The sequence below is a fragment of the Exserohilum turcica genome (assembly GCF_000359705.1).
Source record: "Exserohilum turcica Et28A unplaced genomic scaffold SETTUscaffold_6, whole genome shotgun sequence".
Lineage (NCBI taxonomy): Eukaryota > Fungi > Ascomycota > Dothideomycetes > Pleosporales > Pleosporaceae > Exserohilum > Exserohilum turcicum.
The window spans coordinates 598207-616913 of record NW_007360277.1 but is presented as its reverse complement, the minus strand read 5'-3'; the positions used below and the strand labels follow the sequence as shown (position 1 = coordinate 616913).

Sequence of the window (18707 nt, the reverse complement as noted above, 5' to 3'; positions counted from 1 at the left end):
AAATGGTGAGAATTCGGCAGATATAGCTCAGTTCTTCTCTTCTGCCTCCTTCTCCTTAATAACAGCATCCTTCTTCGGCGGCCTTTCCCCAAAAATATCGCTTCCCACTCGAACCTCGTCACTGCCCATGCGAATCGCGCCCTCAAAGTCCGCACTCATACCCATACTCAACTCTAGTTTGCTCTCTTCCCAGCCAAGCTCCTTTGCGACCTTATCCCTTGTCTCTCTCAGTGTAACAAAATCCTCGTTTTCATTCTCCGGTGTCGTCACTTTGCTTCTCGCTATCGAGCCGATGGTCATGAAACCCGCGAGCTGCAGATGTGGACATTTCTCAATGATATGTTTACATAGAGGAAGCGCATCCTGCGGCTCAACTCCCGACTTGCTCTCCTCGCCTGAAGTATTCACTTGTACCATTATCCTGAGCTTCTCTGCGCTGCCGTCTTTTTCCAACAGCGCTTTGCGTCCTTTCTCCAGCTCATTCGCCTTCTTCTCGCTGTCCACACTGCTCACGCACCACAGATTTGGTATTTGCTCGGCCAGTTGTTTGCATTTGTTCGATTGCAGACCACCGATCATGTGCCATCGTATCGAGCGGGGCAGGATCTTTGCCTTTTCAAGCAGTTCTTGGACGTAGTTTTCACCGAAATGAGTTTGTATAGGATCGGGCGGCTGGTGCAGGGCGGTGATATCGTTTGCAGGCTTCAGTTTCGAGACAGCTATGAGGCGGACCTAATGTACGTTGTCAGTTGTCAGGTATCAAGGTAAAGAGTTGGGCGCGCGCACCCGCTTGTTGCCTTTGCTCACGGCATTGATGCGCGAGGATATGCTAGCGACATTTTCGGCCAGCTGCTGTGCGCGTTGCGGATTTATATTCATGTCTTCGGCCATTGTTGATGCGGGGCTATGCTGTGGGTGTGTAAACTTGTGGCCGGCTTGAGTGAAGACGTCAGTTCGGCGTTAGGGCGCTATATCCGCTTAGCGCGAACGCTAGCACTGGCCATCTCGCATGACACACTTCTGTTCCTCCATCAACACAGGTGCGGTATGAACATTGGGTGCAATTGAGAACTAACGTTAGGAGTTGCTTTCATCCTCTGGAGCCTTCCATGTCTCACTGACCCGTTGGAGCCATACATCGCTGGCGCCAAATGCTGGGTCCATCAAGAAGTTGTGCTCTGTGCCTTTGACGTCCTCACCTCGATACTTGTAGCCTGTGCTAGGCACCCAGATGCTACTGAACCACTTCTTTCCTTTCTCACCAACCATCTGGTCTTCTTCGGCATGGAAACAGTCAATGGTCCACACTCTATTGCCTCCATTATCCTCGCTAATGTGTCTCGACAGGAGCTCCACGGCATCGTCAAAGTCATTCCAGTCGATACCAGAGGCGTTCCACGGAGCAGAGCGTTTGAGAAACAATTGGGCATCATGAGAGACGCCGTCCACAGACTCAGCATACAAGAACTTCATAATATGCGTTCGAACTTCGTCGACAACCTGGGGATCGTCCAGTCTGATATCTTCAGAGTCCATATCGAAGCTGTTTGACGATCTATCAGAGCCGGAGCCAGCAGGTGCTATAGGGGCCGGAGCAGCATTGGAATGCATCAAAGGATCGGAAATGCCGTGAACGAACCCGCCGCTCAAGCCTACTAACGGAATGATGTTCTGGTTAACGAACCTGCCGACCGCTCCAAATTTCCCTATCATTGACGCGGGAAGTAACTCGGTGGCCAGCAAGTTGGTCATCCTCGAATGCGAGTAGTGGACCCATGGGGCGAAGAAACAAACATAAGGATGCTCTGGATGTAGCAGATGCGGATACGTGAGGATAAGATTCATGAGGTAGATGTCGCCTCCACTGTGACTGGCGACCGACACATGAGAGACGTTGAGATGTGCCAAAAGTTGGGGCACCATTTCTGTATATGTGAGCCAGGAGTCTTGCATAAAGGTAAGTGTTACCAACCAAGCCAGGTCTGTATGCGCTTCTCGGGCTCTACCGCTTCGCTGCCGCCTACGCCGGGTCGGTCTGGATGAATGATTCTGACATGGTGTCTCTTCGCCAATTGATCTAGAGGAGCATAGCACAAGCGGGGACCAAAGAGCGCACCGCAGAATAGGACAACCGCGCTGCTGTTAACGTCCCCAAAGTCTGCATAAGTTGTGCGGTAGGGCCGCTGTCTGCCAGCCTCAGGATTTGGTGGCAGCACAAAACTCCTGTGAAACTTCAAGTCGCAGATGAATTCGAGTGCTCCCATGGTGGGTGTTACTGGGGTTTAAGCTTGGGGTATGCTGTGTGTCAATGTTAATGGTACACAGCTCTTCGGATGGTCATACGACTGCCAAGGCGGTCAGGCAACCACAGGAGAAGCAGCACGTGACATTCAGCACACCAAGGAGTCCGAAACTGGAGCCAGACAACATACTAACGAGCATTGAAAAGTGTACGAGTGCCATTGAGAAGATGAAAACCGCACATAAGGCATGTGGTTGCTGGGCGTGTGAGAGCTGGTGCATGTGACGTGGGTGGAGGGAGCAAGGAATCCCGGCCTGTCGACCCACATGGCAGTTGAAACGCGTCCCGCACAACCGACCCCGCGCCTTGTCCTCCACACTCCATGTGACACCAGCTACTTATTCCGTCCAGTTACGACTACAAGATGCACCGAAAAATATGCTCCAACCACGACTAGGCTCTTCGGTACCGCTATAAATGTAGCGTCAAATTTCAGACAATCTACTTTATATGGCCAAGGCCCGACTCAGCCCGAAGTACATCCAAATCTCCGTGCGTTCATATACATGGGCCGAATCCTGGCAATAAACATGCATATGCTCCCGAATCGAGTGTTTTGCCCTTACGGTTACAATGTATAAAGACACACGCGCCGCAGTTGAGGTACTTGCTGATGCCAGTTCTTCTCTCCCATCGGCGTCCTTCCCACGATGAAGTACCCTTTGTTTGCAGCTGCTGCAGTGCAAAGTGCGCTCGCACACCCCGGATCCCCTCAACCGGATGCGCAAGGGAGATATACTCTTGAGGCGGAAGGAATCAGGGCACAATTTATCCCATACGGCGCCACCCTCACCAATCTCTTTGTCAAAGGTAGGATGCAATTGTTGTGTGCGTGAGCGGCGCTGACTGAGCCACAGGCTCAAAGGGCCAAGAGTTGGACATTGTCCTAGGCTACGACAACACATCCTACTACCGTAAGCGTTGTGGCGCCCCTGACCAAGCTCCGTCTGACATGACACAGCCGTTGATCCTGGACATCCAGTCTATAACGCGATCCCTGGTCGATATGTCAACCGCATTGGAAATGCAGAGTACTCGATTGACAATGTTACCTATCACACGGAGCGGAACGATGGCCCCAACACCCTGCATAGCGGTACCAACAACTGGTCTTACAGGACGTGGAACGTTAGCCGTGTGACCAAATCGTCCATTACATTCTCCATTCGTGACGCCTCCAACTCGTCGCTTGGCATGATTGGTCGCGTCGATGCAAGCGTCACGTACTCTGTGTCGAAGAACAAGTGGCACATCTCCATGGATGCTACCTCGCCGGAAGCGAAGACTCCTCTCATGCTGACGCAGCACACGTACTTCCAACTTGATGCCTACACGCGACCCGACAACCGCACCATTTGGAATCACACAGTGTACATGCCCGAGGCTAAGCGCAAGATTGTCAACGACCAAAACTCCCTACCTACGGGCGAGATTGCGCAAGTTGCCGTAAACTCGATTGATGATTTCTGGTCGGCGCCGCACGAGCTTGGGTTTGCATCAGGCAGCACCGAGTTTGAAACGCACTGCGGTACTGGATGCCACGGATACAATGGTGCCTGGGCGTTCAACGAGGGTAGAGACAAGAAGGCGACGGTGCTGACGCTATCGAGCAAGTACAGCGGTGTCGAGGCTAAGCTGAAGACTGACCAAGACGCTGTTGTTCTGTACACGTGCAACTGGATGGACGGAAAGGGCGAGTTCAAGAGCACCCAAGGTGTTCGAGGACAGAACAAGCTTATCCCACGCGACGGCTGCATTGCGATCGAGGCGCAGGACTATCCCGACGGCATTAACCAGTAAGTTGCTGTGACGTCGTACATGGCCCAAGCTAATAGTGTTGAACAGTCCGGAGTGGGGTCGGCTAGACGAACAAATCACGGGCCCGGGCAAGAAGTACCACTGGGAGTCGTCGTGGGAGTTTGGAACGCTCTGAGAGGGGATGGGAATTGGCGTGTAGCAGCAGAGCGAGACGGGGACGGGGCCAGGCACTGGCGGCATGTGAAGGAACTGGGAATGTACATAGTAGTAAGCCGAAAGTTATGCAGCCCCCATTGACCGAGAGTCGTGTGTCCGGAGCCCCGCATTCAGGCGGGGGGGCGGTCGTGGGCGGGCGCCGTCCAGCTGTGAGCCGTGGCAGCAAGCGTGAGGGTCGGGCGGCAGCGTCATGGCCGGGGCGAAGTTGGCTGAGACGCGTATGCAGGCATGCAACAGTGCTGCGAGGATGCGTGTGGGCGAGCAGTGAATGGGCGGGTGCCGAGGAAAGCTGCTGGTGTTCCTGGCATCGTGGCGGCGCGGGCTAATCGGCACGCCTGAACAAGTCTTGGCATCTAGCCCACCGGCTGCATGCTGGTGCTGGTGCTGGTGCTGGTGCTGGGACTGCTCGTCAGCCTGTTTGCTGCCTTCGAGCGTCGCCCTCGCCCTCGCTCTCTCCTTTGCACGCACTGCTCGTCCTAGACACTCGTTGCAGCGGGGCTGACATGACTGCGGCCGTGCCTGGAGCCTGATCTCTGCCCACTTCGGCCCTAACAGCAGACCCCCCCATACGCAACGCGGTTTGCGATCGACACGCTGCCTTGCCGCCAAGCAACGACATCATCTGGGAAGCCCTCCTCACCACCAACCTCTGTCGCCCACGCTGCGCCCACGATTGCAGCATCCCGCACTACTGCTCATGCGCTCCTCTTGTCGATCGCGACTGCCATCACACTGCGGCCGCGTGTCCTGAGGCGTCCCCAAGGCGAGGGCCACCACCGCCCAGGTCCCCCAGTCTCCATGTCCTTGTGACGTCCGCTATCGCCCACCAGACTGCCTCACCACCCTCCACCCGCCAGCGTTCGCGATAACAGCCCGACCCCTGTCTGCACAGACGCCAAAACTGCTCTTGGGCATCCACGGCCCGCCCGACCACGAGCCCGGCGCGATCCGCCTCTCCGTCCGCCACCACCATTTCTCCCGCCATCTTTGCTCGCCATGGGCAACTCGCAGGGCAAAGAGTCGCACTCAGACAGGAGAGGCCACGGCCGCCGCTCTAGCGCACACCACATCCACTCTCCCACCACAGGCGGTCCCGGCCACGACCGACCGGGCAACAATCCCTATGGCAACTCGAGAAGCCACAGAGGCAGCCGGCCAGACCTGTCTATCCTGGGCTTCCGTTCAGGAGACCAGGCCGAGCGAGATCCTGCACTTGAGCCGCGGCGCGAGACAAAGGCCGAGAGAGAGGCCCGCAAGCTCGAAAGAGAACGCATCCTTCGGGCGCAGGAGCGAGAGAGAAGTCTAAAGGAAGAGGGCGTAGATGGAGGCTATTTGGTCACGCTCGGCGTCTACACTGGACCTGAGGATTTTAGCAAGCCCATGGTACGGCAGTTGCAGGTAAAATATCCCTGAAGCCCGCTCTGAAGCAACTACTTACGCATTCTAGATTGAGCGCCGACTGGCTCCCTTCTGGAGAGGTCTCGATGATCATCAAGACACTTGGACTGAGCATCAACTCGTCGAGGTTGTAAATGGCCGTCCACTGCCTGCTGCCGACGCTATCCCCGTTGAAGAGCTGCCTCGCCCGAACAACAACCTCAGCCCAGCGTGGAACCCCCGCAGCTCTGAGCCTAACCTGAACAAACTCACTGTGCCCATGGGCTCTCGATCCATGTCTCAGGAGCCAGAGCGGGCGGGCAGCTTGTCACCTTCGCACCCAACCTTCTCCCTGCCTTCGCCTACATCCCCAATCTCGAACAATTCCTCCTCGTCGCCCTTCTTCCGTGGGCGCGCCAAAACCCTCGCTTCTCTCGCAACCGGCTCCCGCAACGCTTCGCAAGCAGACATGGCACCCCGGGAAATACAGTTGCCCAAAGACCCATATGTGAACGGGCAGCGGGTCGAGGCTTTCCTGTATAAGAACGCCTCCGAGTGCCCCATCTGCTTCATGTATTACCCGCCTCATCTGAACAGGACACGGTGCTGCGACCAGCCTATTTGCTCAGAGTGCTTTGTCCAAATCAAGCGCCCTGATCCGCATCCACCAGAGCACCACGGAGAGCCTGGAGCTGAAAACCCGCCAGCTGAGTCAGATGAGGAGATTCAATTGGTGTCAGAGCCTGCTGCGTGCCCATACTGCACACGGACTGAGTTTGGAGTCACATATGAGCCACCACCTTTCAGAAGAGGACTGGCCTACAACGGGCAAGGCCCAAGTAACCTGGATAGCGGAGCACCTGCAATGTCATCCACGTCGTCTTTGAACTCACCAACCACACCCGGATCAGGGCGAAGAAGGGCCACATCGCTTGCAGTCACTGATAAGACGGTAGTCACAACAGACATGGTGCGGCCCGACTGGGCAAAGAAGCTTGCCGATGCAAAGGCCCATGCTCTACGAAGAGCTGCAGCAGCCACGGCTCTGCACAATGCTGCGTATATGATGGGCAACCTGCCACAAGGGGAGAGCCGGTTTGGTCTCGGCAGACGAAGGCGATTGTTTACCGGCGATAGTGGTGGTAGCAGTGGAAATGGAACACCTCGACGCGAAGGGGAAAGTTCCTCAGGCCAACCAGGGGCATCGAGCGATATGCTTCCAAATCGGATCAGTTCGAGGAGAGGCAACAGACTCGATGATCTGGAAGAACTCATGATGATGGAAGCTATTCGTCTTAGCTTAGTAGCCGAGGAAGAACGCAAGAAGAAAGACGAAAAAGATGCGGCTAAAGAAGCCAAGAAAGAGGAAAAGAAGAAGGCCAAGGAGAACAAGAAGGTCGCAAAAGCTCAGCGCAACATTGGCAGCGGCTTCCACCCCATAATCATTGATGGGAATGACGATGCGGAAGCCAGTAGCTCGGCTGCGGCAGGCAAAGGCAAAGGAATCGACCGATCTGGCGGTGCTGCAGGTTTTGGCCCCATGTCAGAACCGACGTCGACTCCCAGTACTGCCACTACAAAGGATGACCCTCAAGGGCATCTTGAAGCCAGTCGTGCGCAAATCCAGCGAGAGACATCCGACTCCACCAATTCTGCAACATTGGACCCGAACAGCAACGAGCACCGCGCTATGCTTCGCAATCTATCAAATGCCTCTTCATCCGCGTCATCATTCTCCGAATCTTTCCACAACTCTTTCAGGCAAGAGAGCCAGCATAATTTGGCACCTGGTTCATCCTCCGAGCCCAGTTTGAATGCCTCAGGCGCGTATTTGGGCCAGAGCGAAACCCCTCCACACGAATCCAACAGTACAGAGCCCATGTTCAATTTCCAGAGGCTCACAGAAGCCATCTCTCCTGAAGAAAAAAAGAACGACAACAAACCTCAGTTTATTGAGGATGTCGGTGAGAAAAAGGCCAAGTCGGGACTAGACGCCAACACTTCCAAAGATTCGGGCGACGCTGCCAAAGTGTTGGATTCACTGACCGAGAGCACGGCGACGCTCAAGCCAAATGATAATGTGTCGAAATCGCCTGGTGCCCACGAGAATCACAGCGACGAGATCAGACCAGCGCCTCCTGTTCAGCTCGTTTCCGGGGAGCACTCTCACTTTGACCAAAAGCATATCGGGGAAGTCAGCATGGCACATCAGGTCAGTCACCATGCCACCCAGTAGTGTTCGCATTTCAAATCCAACGTTATTTCCTATCATTTCACATCACTCCCATGGCTTGCATTCCCATCGGTATCTATACGGCGCGGCGGAGTCGTGGTGCTCTCCCATTAGCAACAATCACTATGGTTTCCTTGAGTGGAGTTACATTCGCACAACATGTATGGATATGGATCAATGCATCTTGGATGAAATTGTTATCGACATTGAACAAGGGCAAGCTGAGGCGACGTGGACCCACGACGTGAGAAGCACAGATGTCTGTCAGCAGAGCAAGCGGAGTGTCTCGGTCGACCGTTTTGTATTGGTTCACTAGGCATCATTCATTTGTACAAGATAGCAACAGTCCATGTAGGTTGAAATAGCATTCAATTACCTCTCATGAATGGTTGAAATATTGTTTGGCATCTCTATCGTGCACAAAGCACCGATTCCTTGGCAGGCATCCTGCAACGGGATGATGACCATCTCGATGCCAGGAAAATAGTTATAGCGACACCAGGATACAGCATCTCACGTAATGGCAACAACGCCTGTAACCGTGCCAGCGTCTTGCACAGCCAAAGGAGTGCCGCACGTACTCTCGGTTCTTTCACTCGATCTTACGCATCTGCACCACAGATACTATATAGATTGGTTAGCAACAGCTGCGTATTGGTGTTTGTAGGAGACGCACCTCGTTTTGGCGAGCCTCGAGTACATCGGCTGGTAGAGCGGTTGCTGTACCAGCAACAAAAGCCAAAGCAGCGGCTGAGCTTAGCTTCATGGTTTGGATGGGGTGACTTGGTAAGGCGGATGGAGTGTTTTGTGGGTAGGTGAACAAGCACGGAGGTAGTAGATGTTGAGCGTCAAAGGAGCAAGAGTAAGCATTTATATTCATTCAGATGTTTTAGCAAAAGATCCTCCGCCGCTGAGTTAAGCCGACGAGCGCTGTGCTCGATGCTCGAATGTGAGTGATATTCGACGACTTATTCCTGACAAGGTTACACTCGCCGAACAACTTGTGGTTGTACGAACAACTGTCCCACACACAACGGTCCTTCTTTGCTTGGAGCCTTGTTGTAGCGGGTCAGCCTCGCGACTCGGTTTAATGCTCGGGCCGGTTTCTTCACCTTGGATATGTGTTTCTTCTTCACCAGATAATCGCTCTCCTCAATTATCAGGGCTCGGCCTTGTCGGACGGTGCTTCTTTATAACGTGGTTCAATCTGCGTTGCGTAATATCTCGTAATCGTCGTAACCGTGTCGTTGGTATCATGTAGTGTCGTGTTCATTTCTTCGTGCCATGGGCTCCTCGATGATGCGCTCACTCAGTACATCAAAGCCTTGATTTCATTGTAGCTGAGCAGCGCATTGGACTGTCGTGTGAAATAGATGGATACTAGATCCATTGTTGTACGGATGACGGCATGGGGCTTGCCTGGATGCAACAGGTCCAGCAGGGTAAGAGACCAGCAGGCGATTTGCACAATGAGGAGAAAGGCGATGCAGATGCGGAAGGAAGATTCTTTGCCCATGGTGGAGGCTGTTTCGCAGCGGACTGGATTTGCGGGGAGACTTGTTTTCTTTTGTGGGGGGTTGGTAGCGGGCTGATGATTCGTTGTTCAAGGGCCGGCGTTGGTTCGCAGGATGGCTTGTGTGTCTTGCCTGTATTTTTGGTAGGAAGTTGAGCGAGGAAGCAAGCAGATAGGTGGGCAACGTGAACGGGGATATACGCTGAAGATAGCAAAATGTTAAATGGCGTGTGCGTGCATGTGTTGGGAACTTAGTATTGCGCGTACCGACAGGTATAAGTTATGCGTGCACAAGAAGGTGAGCAGGAAAGCAAAGGTAAAACGGGCGACGCTGGTCCTTTTTTGAAAGCTAAGTTTGGTCAATACGGAGGGGTAAGTGTCGGTGAGAATCCAGGTCTGCTGGCAGAATGCAGCGTGCTAATCCCAATTGCTCTTCCGCCTAGGAGTAGAAGAGTCCAACGGCTGGGGGCAGCGAAAACAGGGAAACAAGAAAAGACGAAGAAGAAGAAAGAAAAGGGTGGTATTTGAGGCAGCTCGTCGTCGCGCTGCCAGTTCCGTCAGCGGCGTCATTGTCGCAGTCACCTGGCAGAAGGGAAGCAGAGCCCTTCGACCACGCCGTGATGTAGCATGCGGGGGGCCGTAGGGCGGCAAAATCGTGTGATGAATGTCGGTGTGTTGCGAGATGTTCGGCTGTGAGTAGCTTGGTCTGTTTCTTGGAACTGCATTACCCACCTGCACTAACCCCGTCTGGGCTTGGATCAGCTCGCCCGCGTGAGCTTGGACCCACAACTGCCAGCGAGGCTACGCATGCATGTCCCGCCCGCTCCTGAGGGAGATGCTTTTCCTGCAGGGAAATACTGTATGCTTTTTGTTTTCTTGAGAGTACCGGAAATATCATATACTCTAGAGAGCTCGATGTTGGTGAGTTGCAATATTGCGGTAGTGGGGGGGGATTGCGCGGTCATTTCCCGGAGATGCGTCGCTACTTCCGCACGGGCAATCGCAATCCCCTCATGGCGGCGTGTCAGATGCCACTCGCGGCGGCAGCTACGCGTGACCAAGATCGACCTGACCAGGACGACCCGCCCTACGCGGGCTTAGAGGTTACCAAGCTCCTCCGTCTGCTCCTCCGCTTCATGTGGCAGACTCAATGGGCAATCTCGAGGTTACCACCATGTTCCCTGGACGCAGCAACACGGGTAGGACACGGATTGCTTGCATGGACCATGGAAAAGCGCGGATTGCTTTGTATCCCGCCCTGCAATACACTGCAACACGCTACAAACCTCTATTTTTGGGACATTGGAGCCAAGGTAGCTAAAAGCTAGGATGGAAGTGCTAAAGACAGACTGAAGGAGAACTAGGGTAACATGATACTGTCACTGTGGAGCTGACGAGTTTTCCAGGCATACTCTGTGCCTAGCACGTGGCAGAATGCACATGTTGTTACCCTGCGATGATGCGAACTATTCTCTCCGCAATGAGTGGGCGCTATGGCACAGGAATCATACCACGTGTCAGGTTCGGATAGATTCTGCATGTGGATTACGGGATGGAAGTCATGTCACGTGCTGACTGCGATTGCAGGCATGATTGCACGTGACGAGCGAGAAGCGACAGGGATCCTTGCGCCATGCATCATCAGGCTGACTTCTTCGCACATCATTCTTCAACATCACGCCTTTCTCCGTTAGATGTCAGCCACCGGGTAGCTATCAGGGCTAGAAAAGGCCTATTTCGCCATGTATCTGGTGCCTGCACAGAGGGATGACTGGTAGTATCACAGCTGTAGGAGGCCTTTACGACACTCGAGATGAAATTCGACACATTGCATCCCATTTGGTGTGAATCATGTCGGGGCTCAAAGATGATGCATTCGGTTGCATTTCCTTTAGGCTAATGTATTTAGAACAGCAAGTACTACTGAGCGTGTGGCCTTTGTTACATCATGCAGCGTCTTACTCCTACGTTGAAAGTAATAGACACCAGCATGTTTTCGGCACTCAAAAGAGCCTGAATGCAAGGATACCATCAAATTCGAACACAGATACGGCTTCGGCGCGGTATCCGGGCGAAAACCCACCATTCTTCCAATGGTTGCTTGTAGGTTGTTCCCTCACGTGTAGTGCAGCTTGTGCTAGACTTTGTATCAGAGGACACAGTTATATGGCCAGCAGCTCGACCTTCAGTTCTTACGGCCAGGTGAGATGGAATATGCATATACTAGTCGAAATATTGAACGGCCGTATTGCTAGGAAGGTAGAGATGTGGGGTTGAGCATCGTGTGCCGTGACACCCATGGCATTTTGCGGGAACAGCTAGATGTAGTATGTGGAGAAGTGAGCAGTACCCAAATGGGCCGTGAGATCTGCGAATGGCGCAAGTGATGCTTACCCCACGGTGCCAGCTTCTGACATCACCGTGTAGATAGCGGGGGGCGATCGTGGTGCCCGGGATCGTTTGTGAAGACGTGAGAGGGCGCGAGCGGCAACGATGGCGACATGCATCCCGGTTGGTGGATACTCTAAGCGGGCGATCGACATATCTTTGCCTCGGGATCTGCAGAGCTAAGGGTAGGGCAAGCAGCACCACTTGATGCTTCCAGCATGCCTTGGACGTACCGTCTGTATTGCCGCTGTCAGCAGGGTACAAAGAGAAGAGGCGGTTCTCGCGGGATACCTACGCGCCACATGGCTGCAGCCAGTCAACGGCAGAGTGTACCTGCAGGCGCCACGGTGTGGCTGAAACAAGCACGCGATGCGCCTTAATAGGGGGCGATTACGTGGACTGCCCTCGATTCGGGGGCGCTCCACTCGGGAATACACGAGCCTGTGGGACAAGATGGTGGATTGCGCAGCGGACTCCTGGTGGCGAAATGGCTGTTGGCGCAGGTTTTTTTGCCAAAAGCGTGTGGGCCGTCTCTTGTTGAGTCGGCATATCCCCTACCACCGCAGAGCACCCGTCAGCGCGCATTGCGCCGTATGATGGTGCCCCAATCAAGCCAGGCTGTTAATTTACTCTGCTCCGAGGTTCAAGCCGACTATGTCATGGCGTGGGTCGATTTAGGAGCATCTGTACAGGTGGCACGGCGGTATCTGAATCGGTGTGCATGATGCTGGTGAGAGGTGGGTGCGGGCATGGGCGTCGGGAATCGACATTTCGACATGTTGGGACTGAGGCTTATCGATAGGCGGTCTCGCCGGCGCTCCTTCCACTGCTGCTTGGACCCGATCAACACCGGGGTGGGCGATCCTTCGGTTCGCAGTCGTAGTCGCATGTGCATGTGGCACCACCGAGGGGTCGCCAACACTCGTTTATCCTTTTTCTGGACAACGTCTAACACCCGTCTCCTTTGGAACAGCAGCCTCAATGTTTGCCGGCTGCTGCAATGAAACCCCCGGCCAACGGTTTGATGGGCAGCAGGCGTTGGCGATGGGCCTTGCCTGTGATTCGCCGTGGCGGGTGCTAGCGGGGTTTCACATCCCTGCCTGTGGCTTTGCCGCTAGCCATCCCTGCGTGTCTGGTGTCGGCCTAAGGTCTCGACGCCATCAGTGGCTCCTGCCTCTCTTTACTTGCTCTTTCCCCTTCTCCGCTGTGCTTTGCAGAGCTTTTCCACTCGTTCCTATTTCCTTTTTTCCTTACCTCTCGAGACCCTGACGGCAGGCCATCACTCAATTGCTGTCTCTGACGCTCTCCATCACTCGCTTCACAGTCCGCATAGTGAAGGTGCTTGACGCATATTCACCCGCGAGACGTCCCTGCCGACCCAGGCCACAAAAGCTTTTTCCTACTTACGACCACGCCAGCACCTTGCGGCGGACGAGTTGCTCCCACGAATTCCTCCTAGACTCTCTACATGTCTAAGCGATCTTCCCGGAGGTCCTTCCGACTCTCGCACCAGGGCTTCCAACCTATAAACAACGCCACCATGGAAAACCGCACGACGGACATACCCCTCGAGACTGTCATCAGTCACACGCCTTCGCAGTCGCCCTCCGCGGCCCATAATGAAAAGGGCGACCGAAGCCACATGTTCATGCGGGGACGCAGGAAGCAGGTTGCCATAGACGAGAGGACGGGCGCGCCTCTGCCGCCATCACGCTCTGATACAGACAAGACGGCGCTCAACCGCATGGGCAGGATCTACACCAAGATTCTAAACTACAGCATTGTCACGCGCTACATGATCTACGTCGCTCCCATTGCTCTTATACTGGCTATTCCTATTATTCTCTCACAAACCGGCACCATCACTGGCTCGATTGGCGGAACAAACCAGAAGAAGTTCTGGATCTGGATCGAGATTATCTGGCTGAGTTTCTGGGTCATGAAGATTGTGGCCCACTTTATTCCCAATGTCTTTGAGTTCTTGGTTGGTGTCGTCAGTCCTGGCGTCAAAAAGTACGTGCAGCTGCTGAGGGCCGTCGAAAAGTCGCTGTCGTTTGTGTTGTGGATGGTTGTGAACCAGGCCACATTTCCTGCTGTAAGTGATCCACAGTCAGTGCCGTGAATGTGCTAATTGTGTATAGCTTGTTCGACCACTGCCTGACAGGGTTGGTGACAAGTACCCCGACTGGATCAACACGATGCAATCGGTTCTGCTCGCGCTCCTCGTCTGCACCATCATCATCCTCGCCGAGCGCGTCCTGATCCAACTCATCAGTATCAGCTACCACCGCAAGCAGTTTGATGACAAGATCAAGGAGTCAAAGCGCAACATCTACCTTCTCGGTATTCTCTACGACACTTCGCGAAACCTGTTTCCCGCCTACTGCAACGAGTTTTCCGAGGAAGACTACATTATCCAGGACACTATTCTCGATCTTGGCTTTGGCAGCAAAAAGGGGTCATCCAAGCATGGTCGCTCTGGCAGCCGCACGCCCCTGCGCCTTATCCAGGAAGTCGGCCGTGATGCTGGTCGCATTGGTGATAAGATCACATCGGTTTTTGGCACAATTGCTTCTGAAATCACTGGCAAGAAGGTGTTTGACCCCAACTCTGCCCACTCGGTTGTCATCACTGCCTTGGAGAGGAACAGGAGTGCCGAGGCTCTCGCCAGGCGCATCTGGATGTCCATGGTTGTCGAAGGCAAGAACGCGCTCTACATGGAAGACCTTGTTGAAGTAATGGGAGCTGGCCGTCAAGAAGAAGCCGAGGAATGCTTCAGTGCCATTGACCGAGACGGCAACGGCGACATTAGTCTGGAGGAGATGATCCTGACCGTGACCGACTTCGCCAGGCAGCGCAAGTCGATCAACTCGAGCATGCACGATGTGGACCAGGCCATCAACGCCCTGGACGGCCTCATCATGACCATTGCCCTCATCATTTGTCTCTTTGTCTTCGTCGCCTTCCTTGCCCCGGCTTTCCGGGCCACTCTGACTACATCGGCGACTGCTCTTCTCTCGCTGTCCTTTGTGTTCGCGACGACCGCCCAGGAAGTCCTTGGTTCCTGCATCTTCCTCTTTGTCAAGCACCCATACGATATCGGCGACCGTGTAGATATTACCAAAGAGGAGCTGACTGTCGAACACATCCAGCTGCTCTACACCGTCTTCAAGCGCGTCGCCAACGGCAAGACTGTGCAGATTCCCAACATTGTGCTGAACGCGCTGTGGGTTGAGAACATCACCAGAAGTAAGGCTATGCGGGAACAGGTCTCTGTCTACTGCGACTTTGGTACATCTTTCGAGGACATCAATCTGCTCAAGCTGGAGATGCTCAACTTTGTTCGCGAGCCTGCCAACGCCCGCGAGTTCTATCCTGATATCGACATTGAGGTTGTCAGCATTGCGGAGATGAACAAGCTGGAGCTTCTGGTGGAAATCCGACACAAGAGCAACTGGTCTAACGAAGCTCTTCGTGCTGCCCGCCGATCCAAGTTCATGTGCGCCTTGGTGGTTGCTCTGCGCAAGGTTCCTATCAATGGCCCAGGTGGCGGAGATGCTACTCTTGGCTCGCAAGACAAGCCCACTTGGTCTGTCGCAGTCCCGCCAGAGGAGGCCATTGCTGCATACAAAAAGTACAAGGAGGCCGCTGATGCAAGCCGCCTGCAGCCAGCCAACCAGCCCAAGAAAGATGGCAGCGGTGCATCCACTGGAGTCGACTACTTGGGTGCTGAAGACCATGCCATTTCTTCACTTAACAACCGCAGGCCGGGCCACGATCCAGTCCGCGATGATACTTGGGAAGCGCGCGGCGACGACGCTAGTACGATTGGTCGCCGCAGCACAGATCAGAGGCCAGACCTTGACGAAGTCCGCGGTTTGCTGCGCAAGGCGAGCTCTGTAGGCAAGCGCAAGGGCGGGGCATCGTTGTCGCCATACGGCATCCGCCCGTCCATCGACACCGGCCGCCAGAACCCCCCACCGCCGCTACCACTGCAGGTAGTGCCATCGGCTAGCCAGACATCATTCGTGTCCCAGTCATCGGGGCTGGCGGCAGCGCCTTCTCGCGTTACTGGGCCCGCTTCGCCTAACTCTATTTCTACAGGCCATGTAGAGGAGTTTACGTACCAGACCATTGTGCCCCCGCCCCGCTCGCAAAGCCGACCCCGCGGACCGCACACGGAGGAGGACGATGGTGAGGGCGAGAGGCGATGGGAAGTCAACTCGAACAATCCATTCAAGGGCTACTCGTCACCGGGATCTCAGACACCGAAGCGCGACTAGCGGCTTAGCTGGGAGCCGACGGGGGCAAGTTCTCTTTGTTGAACAAAAAGGTGACCAATCTAGGAGTGATTGACGTCGCATGTGCATTTTTCTTCTCATGTAATGTATAGCAAATTGGGGCAAATAGTTTGGCAGGGGAGTGCCTGGGTGACATCCGTCTCTCCTGTTGGCGTTTTTTAGTTTTGTTTTTGCATGTAGATATTCGTATTTGTCAAGGCCTCAGACATGAGCTAGGAAACCCAGTCGATTACCACCTATTTACAGGAGAAGTATAATTTGACGTTTGTTTCGGCCCGTAGTCGGCTCTTTGATGTAGCAGTCTTACAGTATCTGCACGTGATGGGAGTAAGCTATGGCTCGCAACACGTGCTCGTGATTACCCGGAGTTCCTGGAATACGACTTGGCAGCTGGCGGGCCGGAAAAATAGGCCAGAGGGAAAAGGAGAGGGTAATCTCCTCCCTGCACGTACCCATGCTGTTATGGTTCCAAAGAAGAAAAAGAGGGAAGGGCAACGGAAAGAAGTAATCCCGTGGCGAGGATCCCTTTTTCTTTTCTTTTGGACCGGAGCAGGCGCGCGCGCACACACACACACAGGGGTGAGTTCTGGATTACGATCTGCAGTCATTAGGTTTCTGATCTACAACTGAAAAAGGTTGAGTGTACGGTAAGCCAGACTAGCGGAGTGCCGCCGTCCGAGAAGGGAAAAGGAACAGAGGGAAAAAGGGTGGCGACCCACGTGGTTGGGACTGTACTGGGGTGTGGGGATTGATGTACACGGCCTAGTGTCATTTTGTTTTGTTTATTTGCAAAGGGACGGCGGGCTGGGCTCGTGAATGTGCGCCCGCCGTATCTCGGCCAAACTCACACGTGCGAGATAGGAGGGAAGCTGGCGACCAGGTCGAGTCATTGGCCTGGCCTTCTCGAAGACCGACTAACGAGGCCTGCACTGGCGTTCTTGTGTGAGTGTGTGAGCGCGTGCTTCCTTGTCAATAACAGAGCCCCATTTTGCAGATCCGGAAAGCCTGGAAAGGCCACGCTGATTTGCGATTAATTATCATGGGCCACTCAGGGTGCTTATTCGACTCTTGTCCAGAATGTCCATATGCACTCGACAAGGCCCGAATACCGTCTGGTCCCGGCGGGGTAGATCTTTCTCAAACGTGGATGGTGGGTTGCATCCATCAAATATCGACATGTCAATCGATGCATTTTTTGGACTTTGGTCGCGTGTCCGAGAGCCCAAAGGACAAGCGTAGGTGAGAACCAAGAGGATCAGCGTTGTGACGATCTTATGAGAAAAATGATGCCGCTTATTACAGCCTGCAGGCAGGCATTATTCTTGACATTACAGGGTGCTGGGTTGGTATCCAGCCTATGCCGATAATTCAAACTGCAAATGCTCGTGGATCTTGCGCTGAGGACAAAGGGGCTGTGAACAGGAATGACAAAAGATGATCTAGAGAATTACATATGCTGCGCCGATAAATGAATCCCTGTCGTATAGCTCTCGCAGAGGCTTCCGGTAGTCCGTCATGACACCACTCGGTTGATGGCCAGTGGTTTCCCAGCACTGTCGACTCTGTTTCCGAGTTCCATGTACATATCCCATAGAAATTTTGTGCTCATGGCGGTCTTGCCTTGCATTTGCATGTCTCCAGCTGAATCCATGGGAAATCCGATTTTGAGGTCAATGTACGGTGGTATTGCTGCTAAGAGTTCCCGAAAAAAGGCTTTGTGTACAAAAGGGGTTGTGGTCCAGTCCATCAGCTCCGGATAGGCCCATTCGTAATAGCGTGTATGTAGAGTCGGGACGATACGTAGAAACTGCAGAGACGAAAAGGCAGAGAAAAAGGATGCCCAGTCGACGTAGCGGTTCATGCGTATTGCGTCTTTGAGTTGAACCTCGACCTGAAGTCGTTTGATACGGGAGAGGTCCCAGCCCGGGGGAATTTCGAATGTTGGTGCAGGGAGCTTGTCGAGCGAAATGGCAAACCAGTTCTTGGAGTACATGCAGTCTGTCGCTTCATCGGCCAGTCTCTGCGAGGTTCGAAGGAGGTCCACGTGTAGAATAGGATCGGGATGAGTTGCCTGTGGACATGTTGGGCGCTTTCCATCTGAAAGTCGTTGTTGGTTGAGGCGCTCCCGCGTTTTTCGTGCGGCCAGGCGTTTCTTGCGGTTCCTCAGGATTGTTGTTGCGTCGAGAATGGGGGGCGAATGTGGTGTTTGGCGGACTACGAGGTACGAGTATACCTCGTCTCTGATTTCCTGAGGCAGCTCGAGGAAGCGGAACGGACCGTTGTGGTTAATGCTGGGCGATCCGTGTGTTTTGGAGGCATGAAGCTGTCGGTGGGACGTTGTCGACTTTGCTCGTGGCGTGCATGAACTCCTCTCAGTGGGCTCCGATTTGATAGTGGGCTTTGCGCTAGCAGGTTTGGAGTCGTGTGCCCCCTTGACGGTGAGGAGGATTGGTAGTAGCTCCTCGAGCTTTGAGCTTCCTCGTTGACGTCTTCGCAATGCCATAATGATCCAATTGCATGAACAATCTGCGTCCATCAGCCGCATGTTGGCGAGAAGTTTTCTTTATGAGGAATGCAGAGAGGGAAATTGGCCTCATCTTACCTCTTCTCAATTAGGCC

The 18707-nt window shown here is 54.0% G+C and overlaps 7 protein-coding genes across 7 annotated transcripts; 4 read left to right on the top strand and 3 right to left on the bottom strand.

Moving 5' to 3' along the window:
* Positions 1-27: 27 nt before the first annotated feature.
* On the bottom strand, positions 28-891 carry SETTUDRAFT_96483 (uncharacterized protein; the record flags this gene model as incomplete). The annotated part of the gene is made up of 2 exons (XM_008031478.1): positions 28-732; positions 787-891. 2 exons carry the CDS (start codon positions 889-891, stop codon positions 28-30), a joined length of 810 nt encoding a protein of 269 aa, XP_008029669.1.
* A 186-nt stretch (positions 892-1077) lies between these two features.
* SETTUDRAFT_22553 (uncharacterized protein) lies at positions 1078-2264 on the bottom strand (the record flags this gene model as incomplete). The annotated part of the gene is made up of 2 exons (XM_008031157.1): positions 1078-1925; positions 1973-2264. The coding sequence occupies 2 exons, from the start codon at positions 2262-2264 to the stop codon at positions 1078-1080; spliced, it is 1140 nt and encodes a 379-aa protein (XP_008029348.1).
* Positions 2265-2675: 411 nt separating this feature from the next.
* On the top strand, positions 2676-4235 carry SETTUDRAFT_140758 (uncharacterized protein; the record flags this gene model as incomplete). The annotated part of the gene is made up of 4 exons (XM_008031477.1): positions 2676-3112; positions 3160-3216; positions 3264-4098; positions 4148-4235. The coding sequence occupies exons 1-4, from the start codon at positions 2953-2955 to the stop codon at positions 4233-4235; spliced, it is 1140 nt and encodes a 379-aa protein (XP_008029668.1). The 5' UTR covers positions 2676-2952.
* A 932-nt stretch (positions 4236-5167) lies between these two features.
* On the top strand, positions 5168-8260 carry SETTUDRAFT_180857 (uncharacterized protein). Its single transcript, XM_008031476.1, has 2 exons — positions 5168-5674; positions 5724-8260. The coding sequence occupies exons 1-2, from the start codon at positions 5273-5275 to the stop codon at positions 7887-7889; spliced, it is 2568 nt and encodes an 855-aa protein (XP_008029667.1). The 5' UTR covers positions 5168-5272; the 3' UTR covers positions 7890-8260.
* Positions 8261-9433: 1173 nt separating this feature from the next.
* On the top strand, positions 9434-10012 carry SETTUDRAFT_165064 (uncharacterized protein). The gene is made up of 2 exons (XM_008031475.1): positions 9434-9601; positions 9667-10012. Exon 2 carries the CDS (start codon positions 9682-9684, stop codon positions 9925-9927), a length of 246 nt encoding a protein of 81 aa, XP_008029666.1. The 5' UTR covers positions 9434-9601; positions 9667-9681; the 3' UTR covers positions 9928-10012.
* Positions 10013-13327: 3315 nt separating this feature from the next.
* On the top strand, positions 13328-16070 carry SETTUDRAFT_96226 (uncharacterized protein; the record flags this gene model as incomplete). The annotated part of the gene is made up of 2 exons (XM_008031474.1): positions 13328-13882; positions 13929-16070. 2 exons carry the CDS (start codon positions 13328-13330, stop codon positions 16068-16070), a joined length of 2697 nt encoding a protein of 898 aa, XP_008029665.1.
* A 1309-nt stretch (positions 16071-17379) lies between these two features.
* Positions 17380-18591, bottom strand: SETTUDRAFT_140751 (uncharacterized protein; the record flags this gene model as incomplete). Its single annotated transcript, XM_008031473.1, has 1 exon — positions 17380-18591. The coding sequence occupies one exon, from the start codon at positions 18589-18591 to the stop codon at positions 17602-17604; it is 990 nt and encodes a 329-aa protein (XP_008029664.1). The 3' UTR covers positions 17380-17601.
* Positions 18592-18707: the final 116 nt, after the last annotated feature.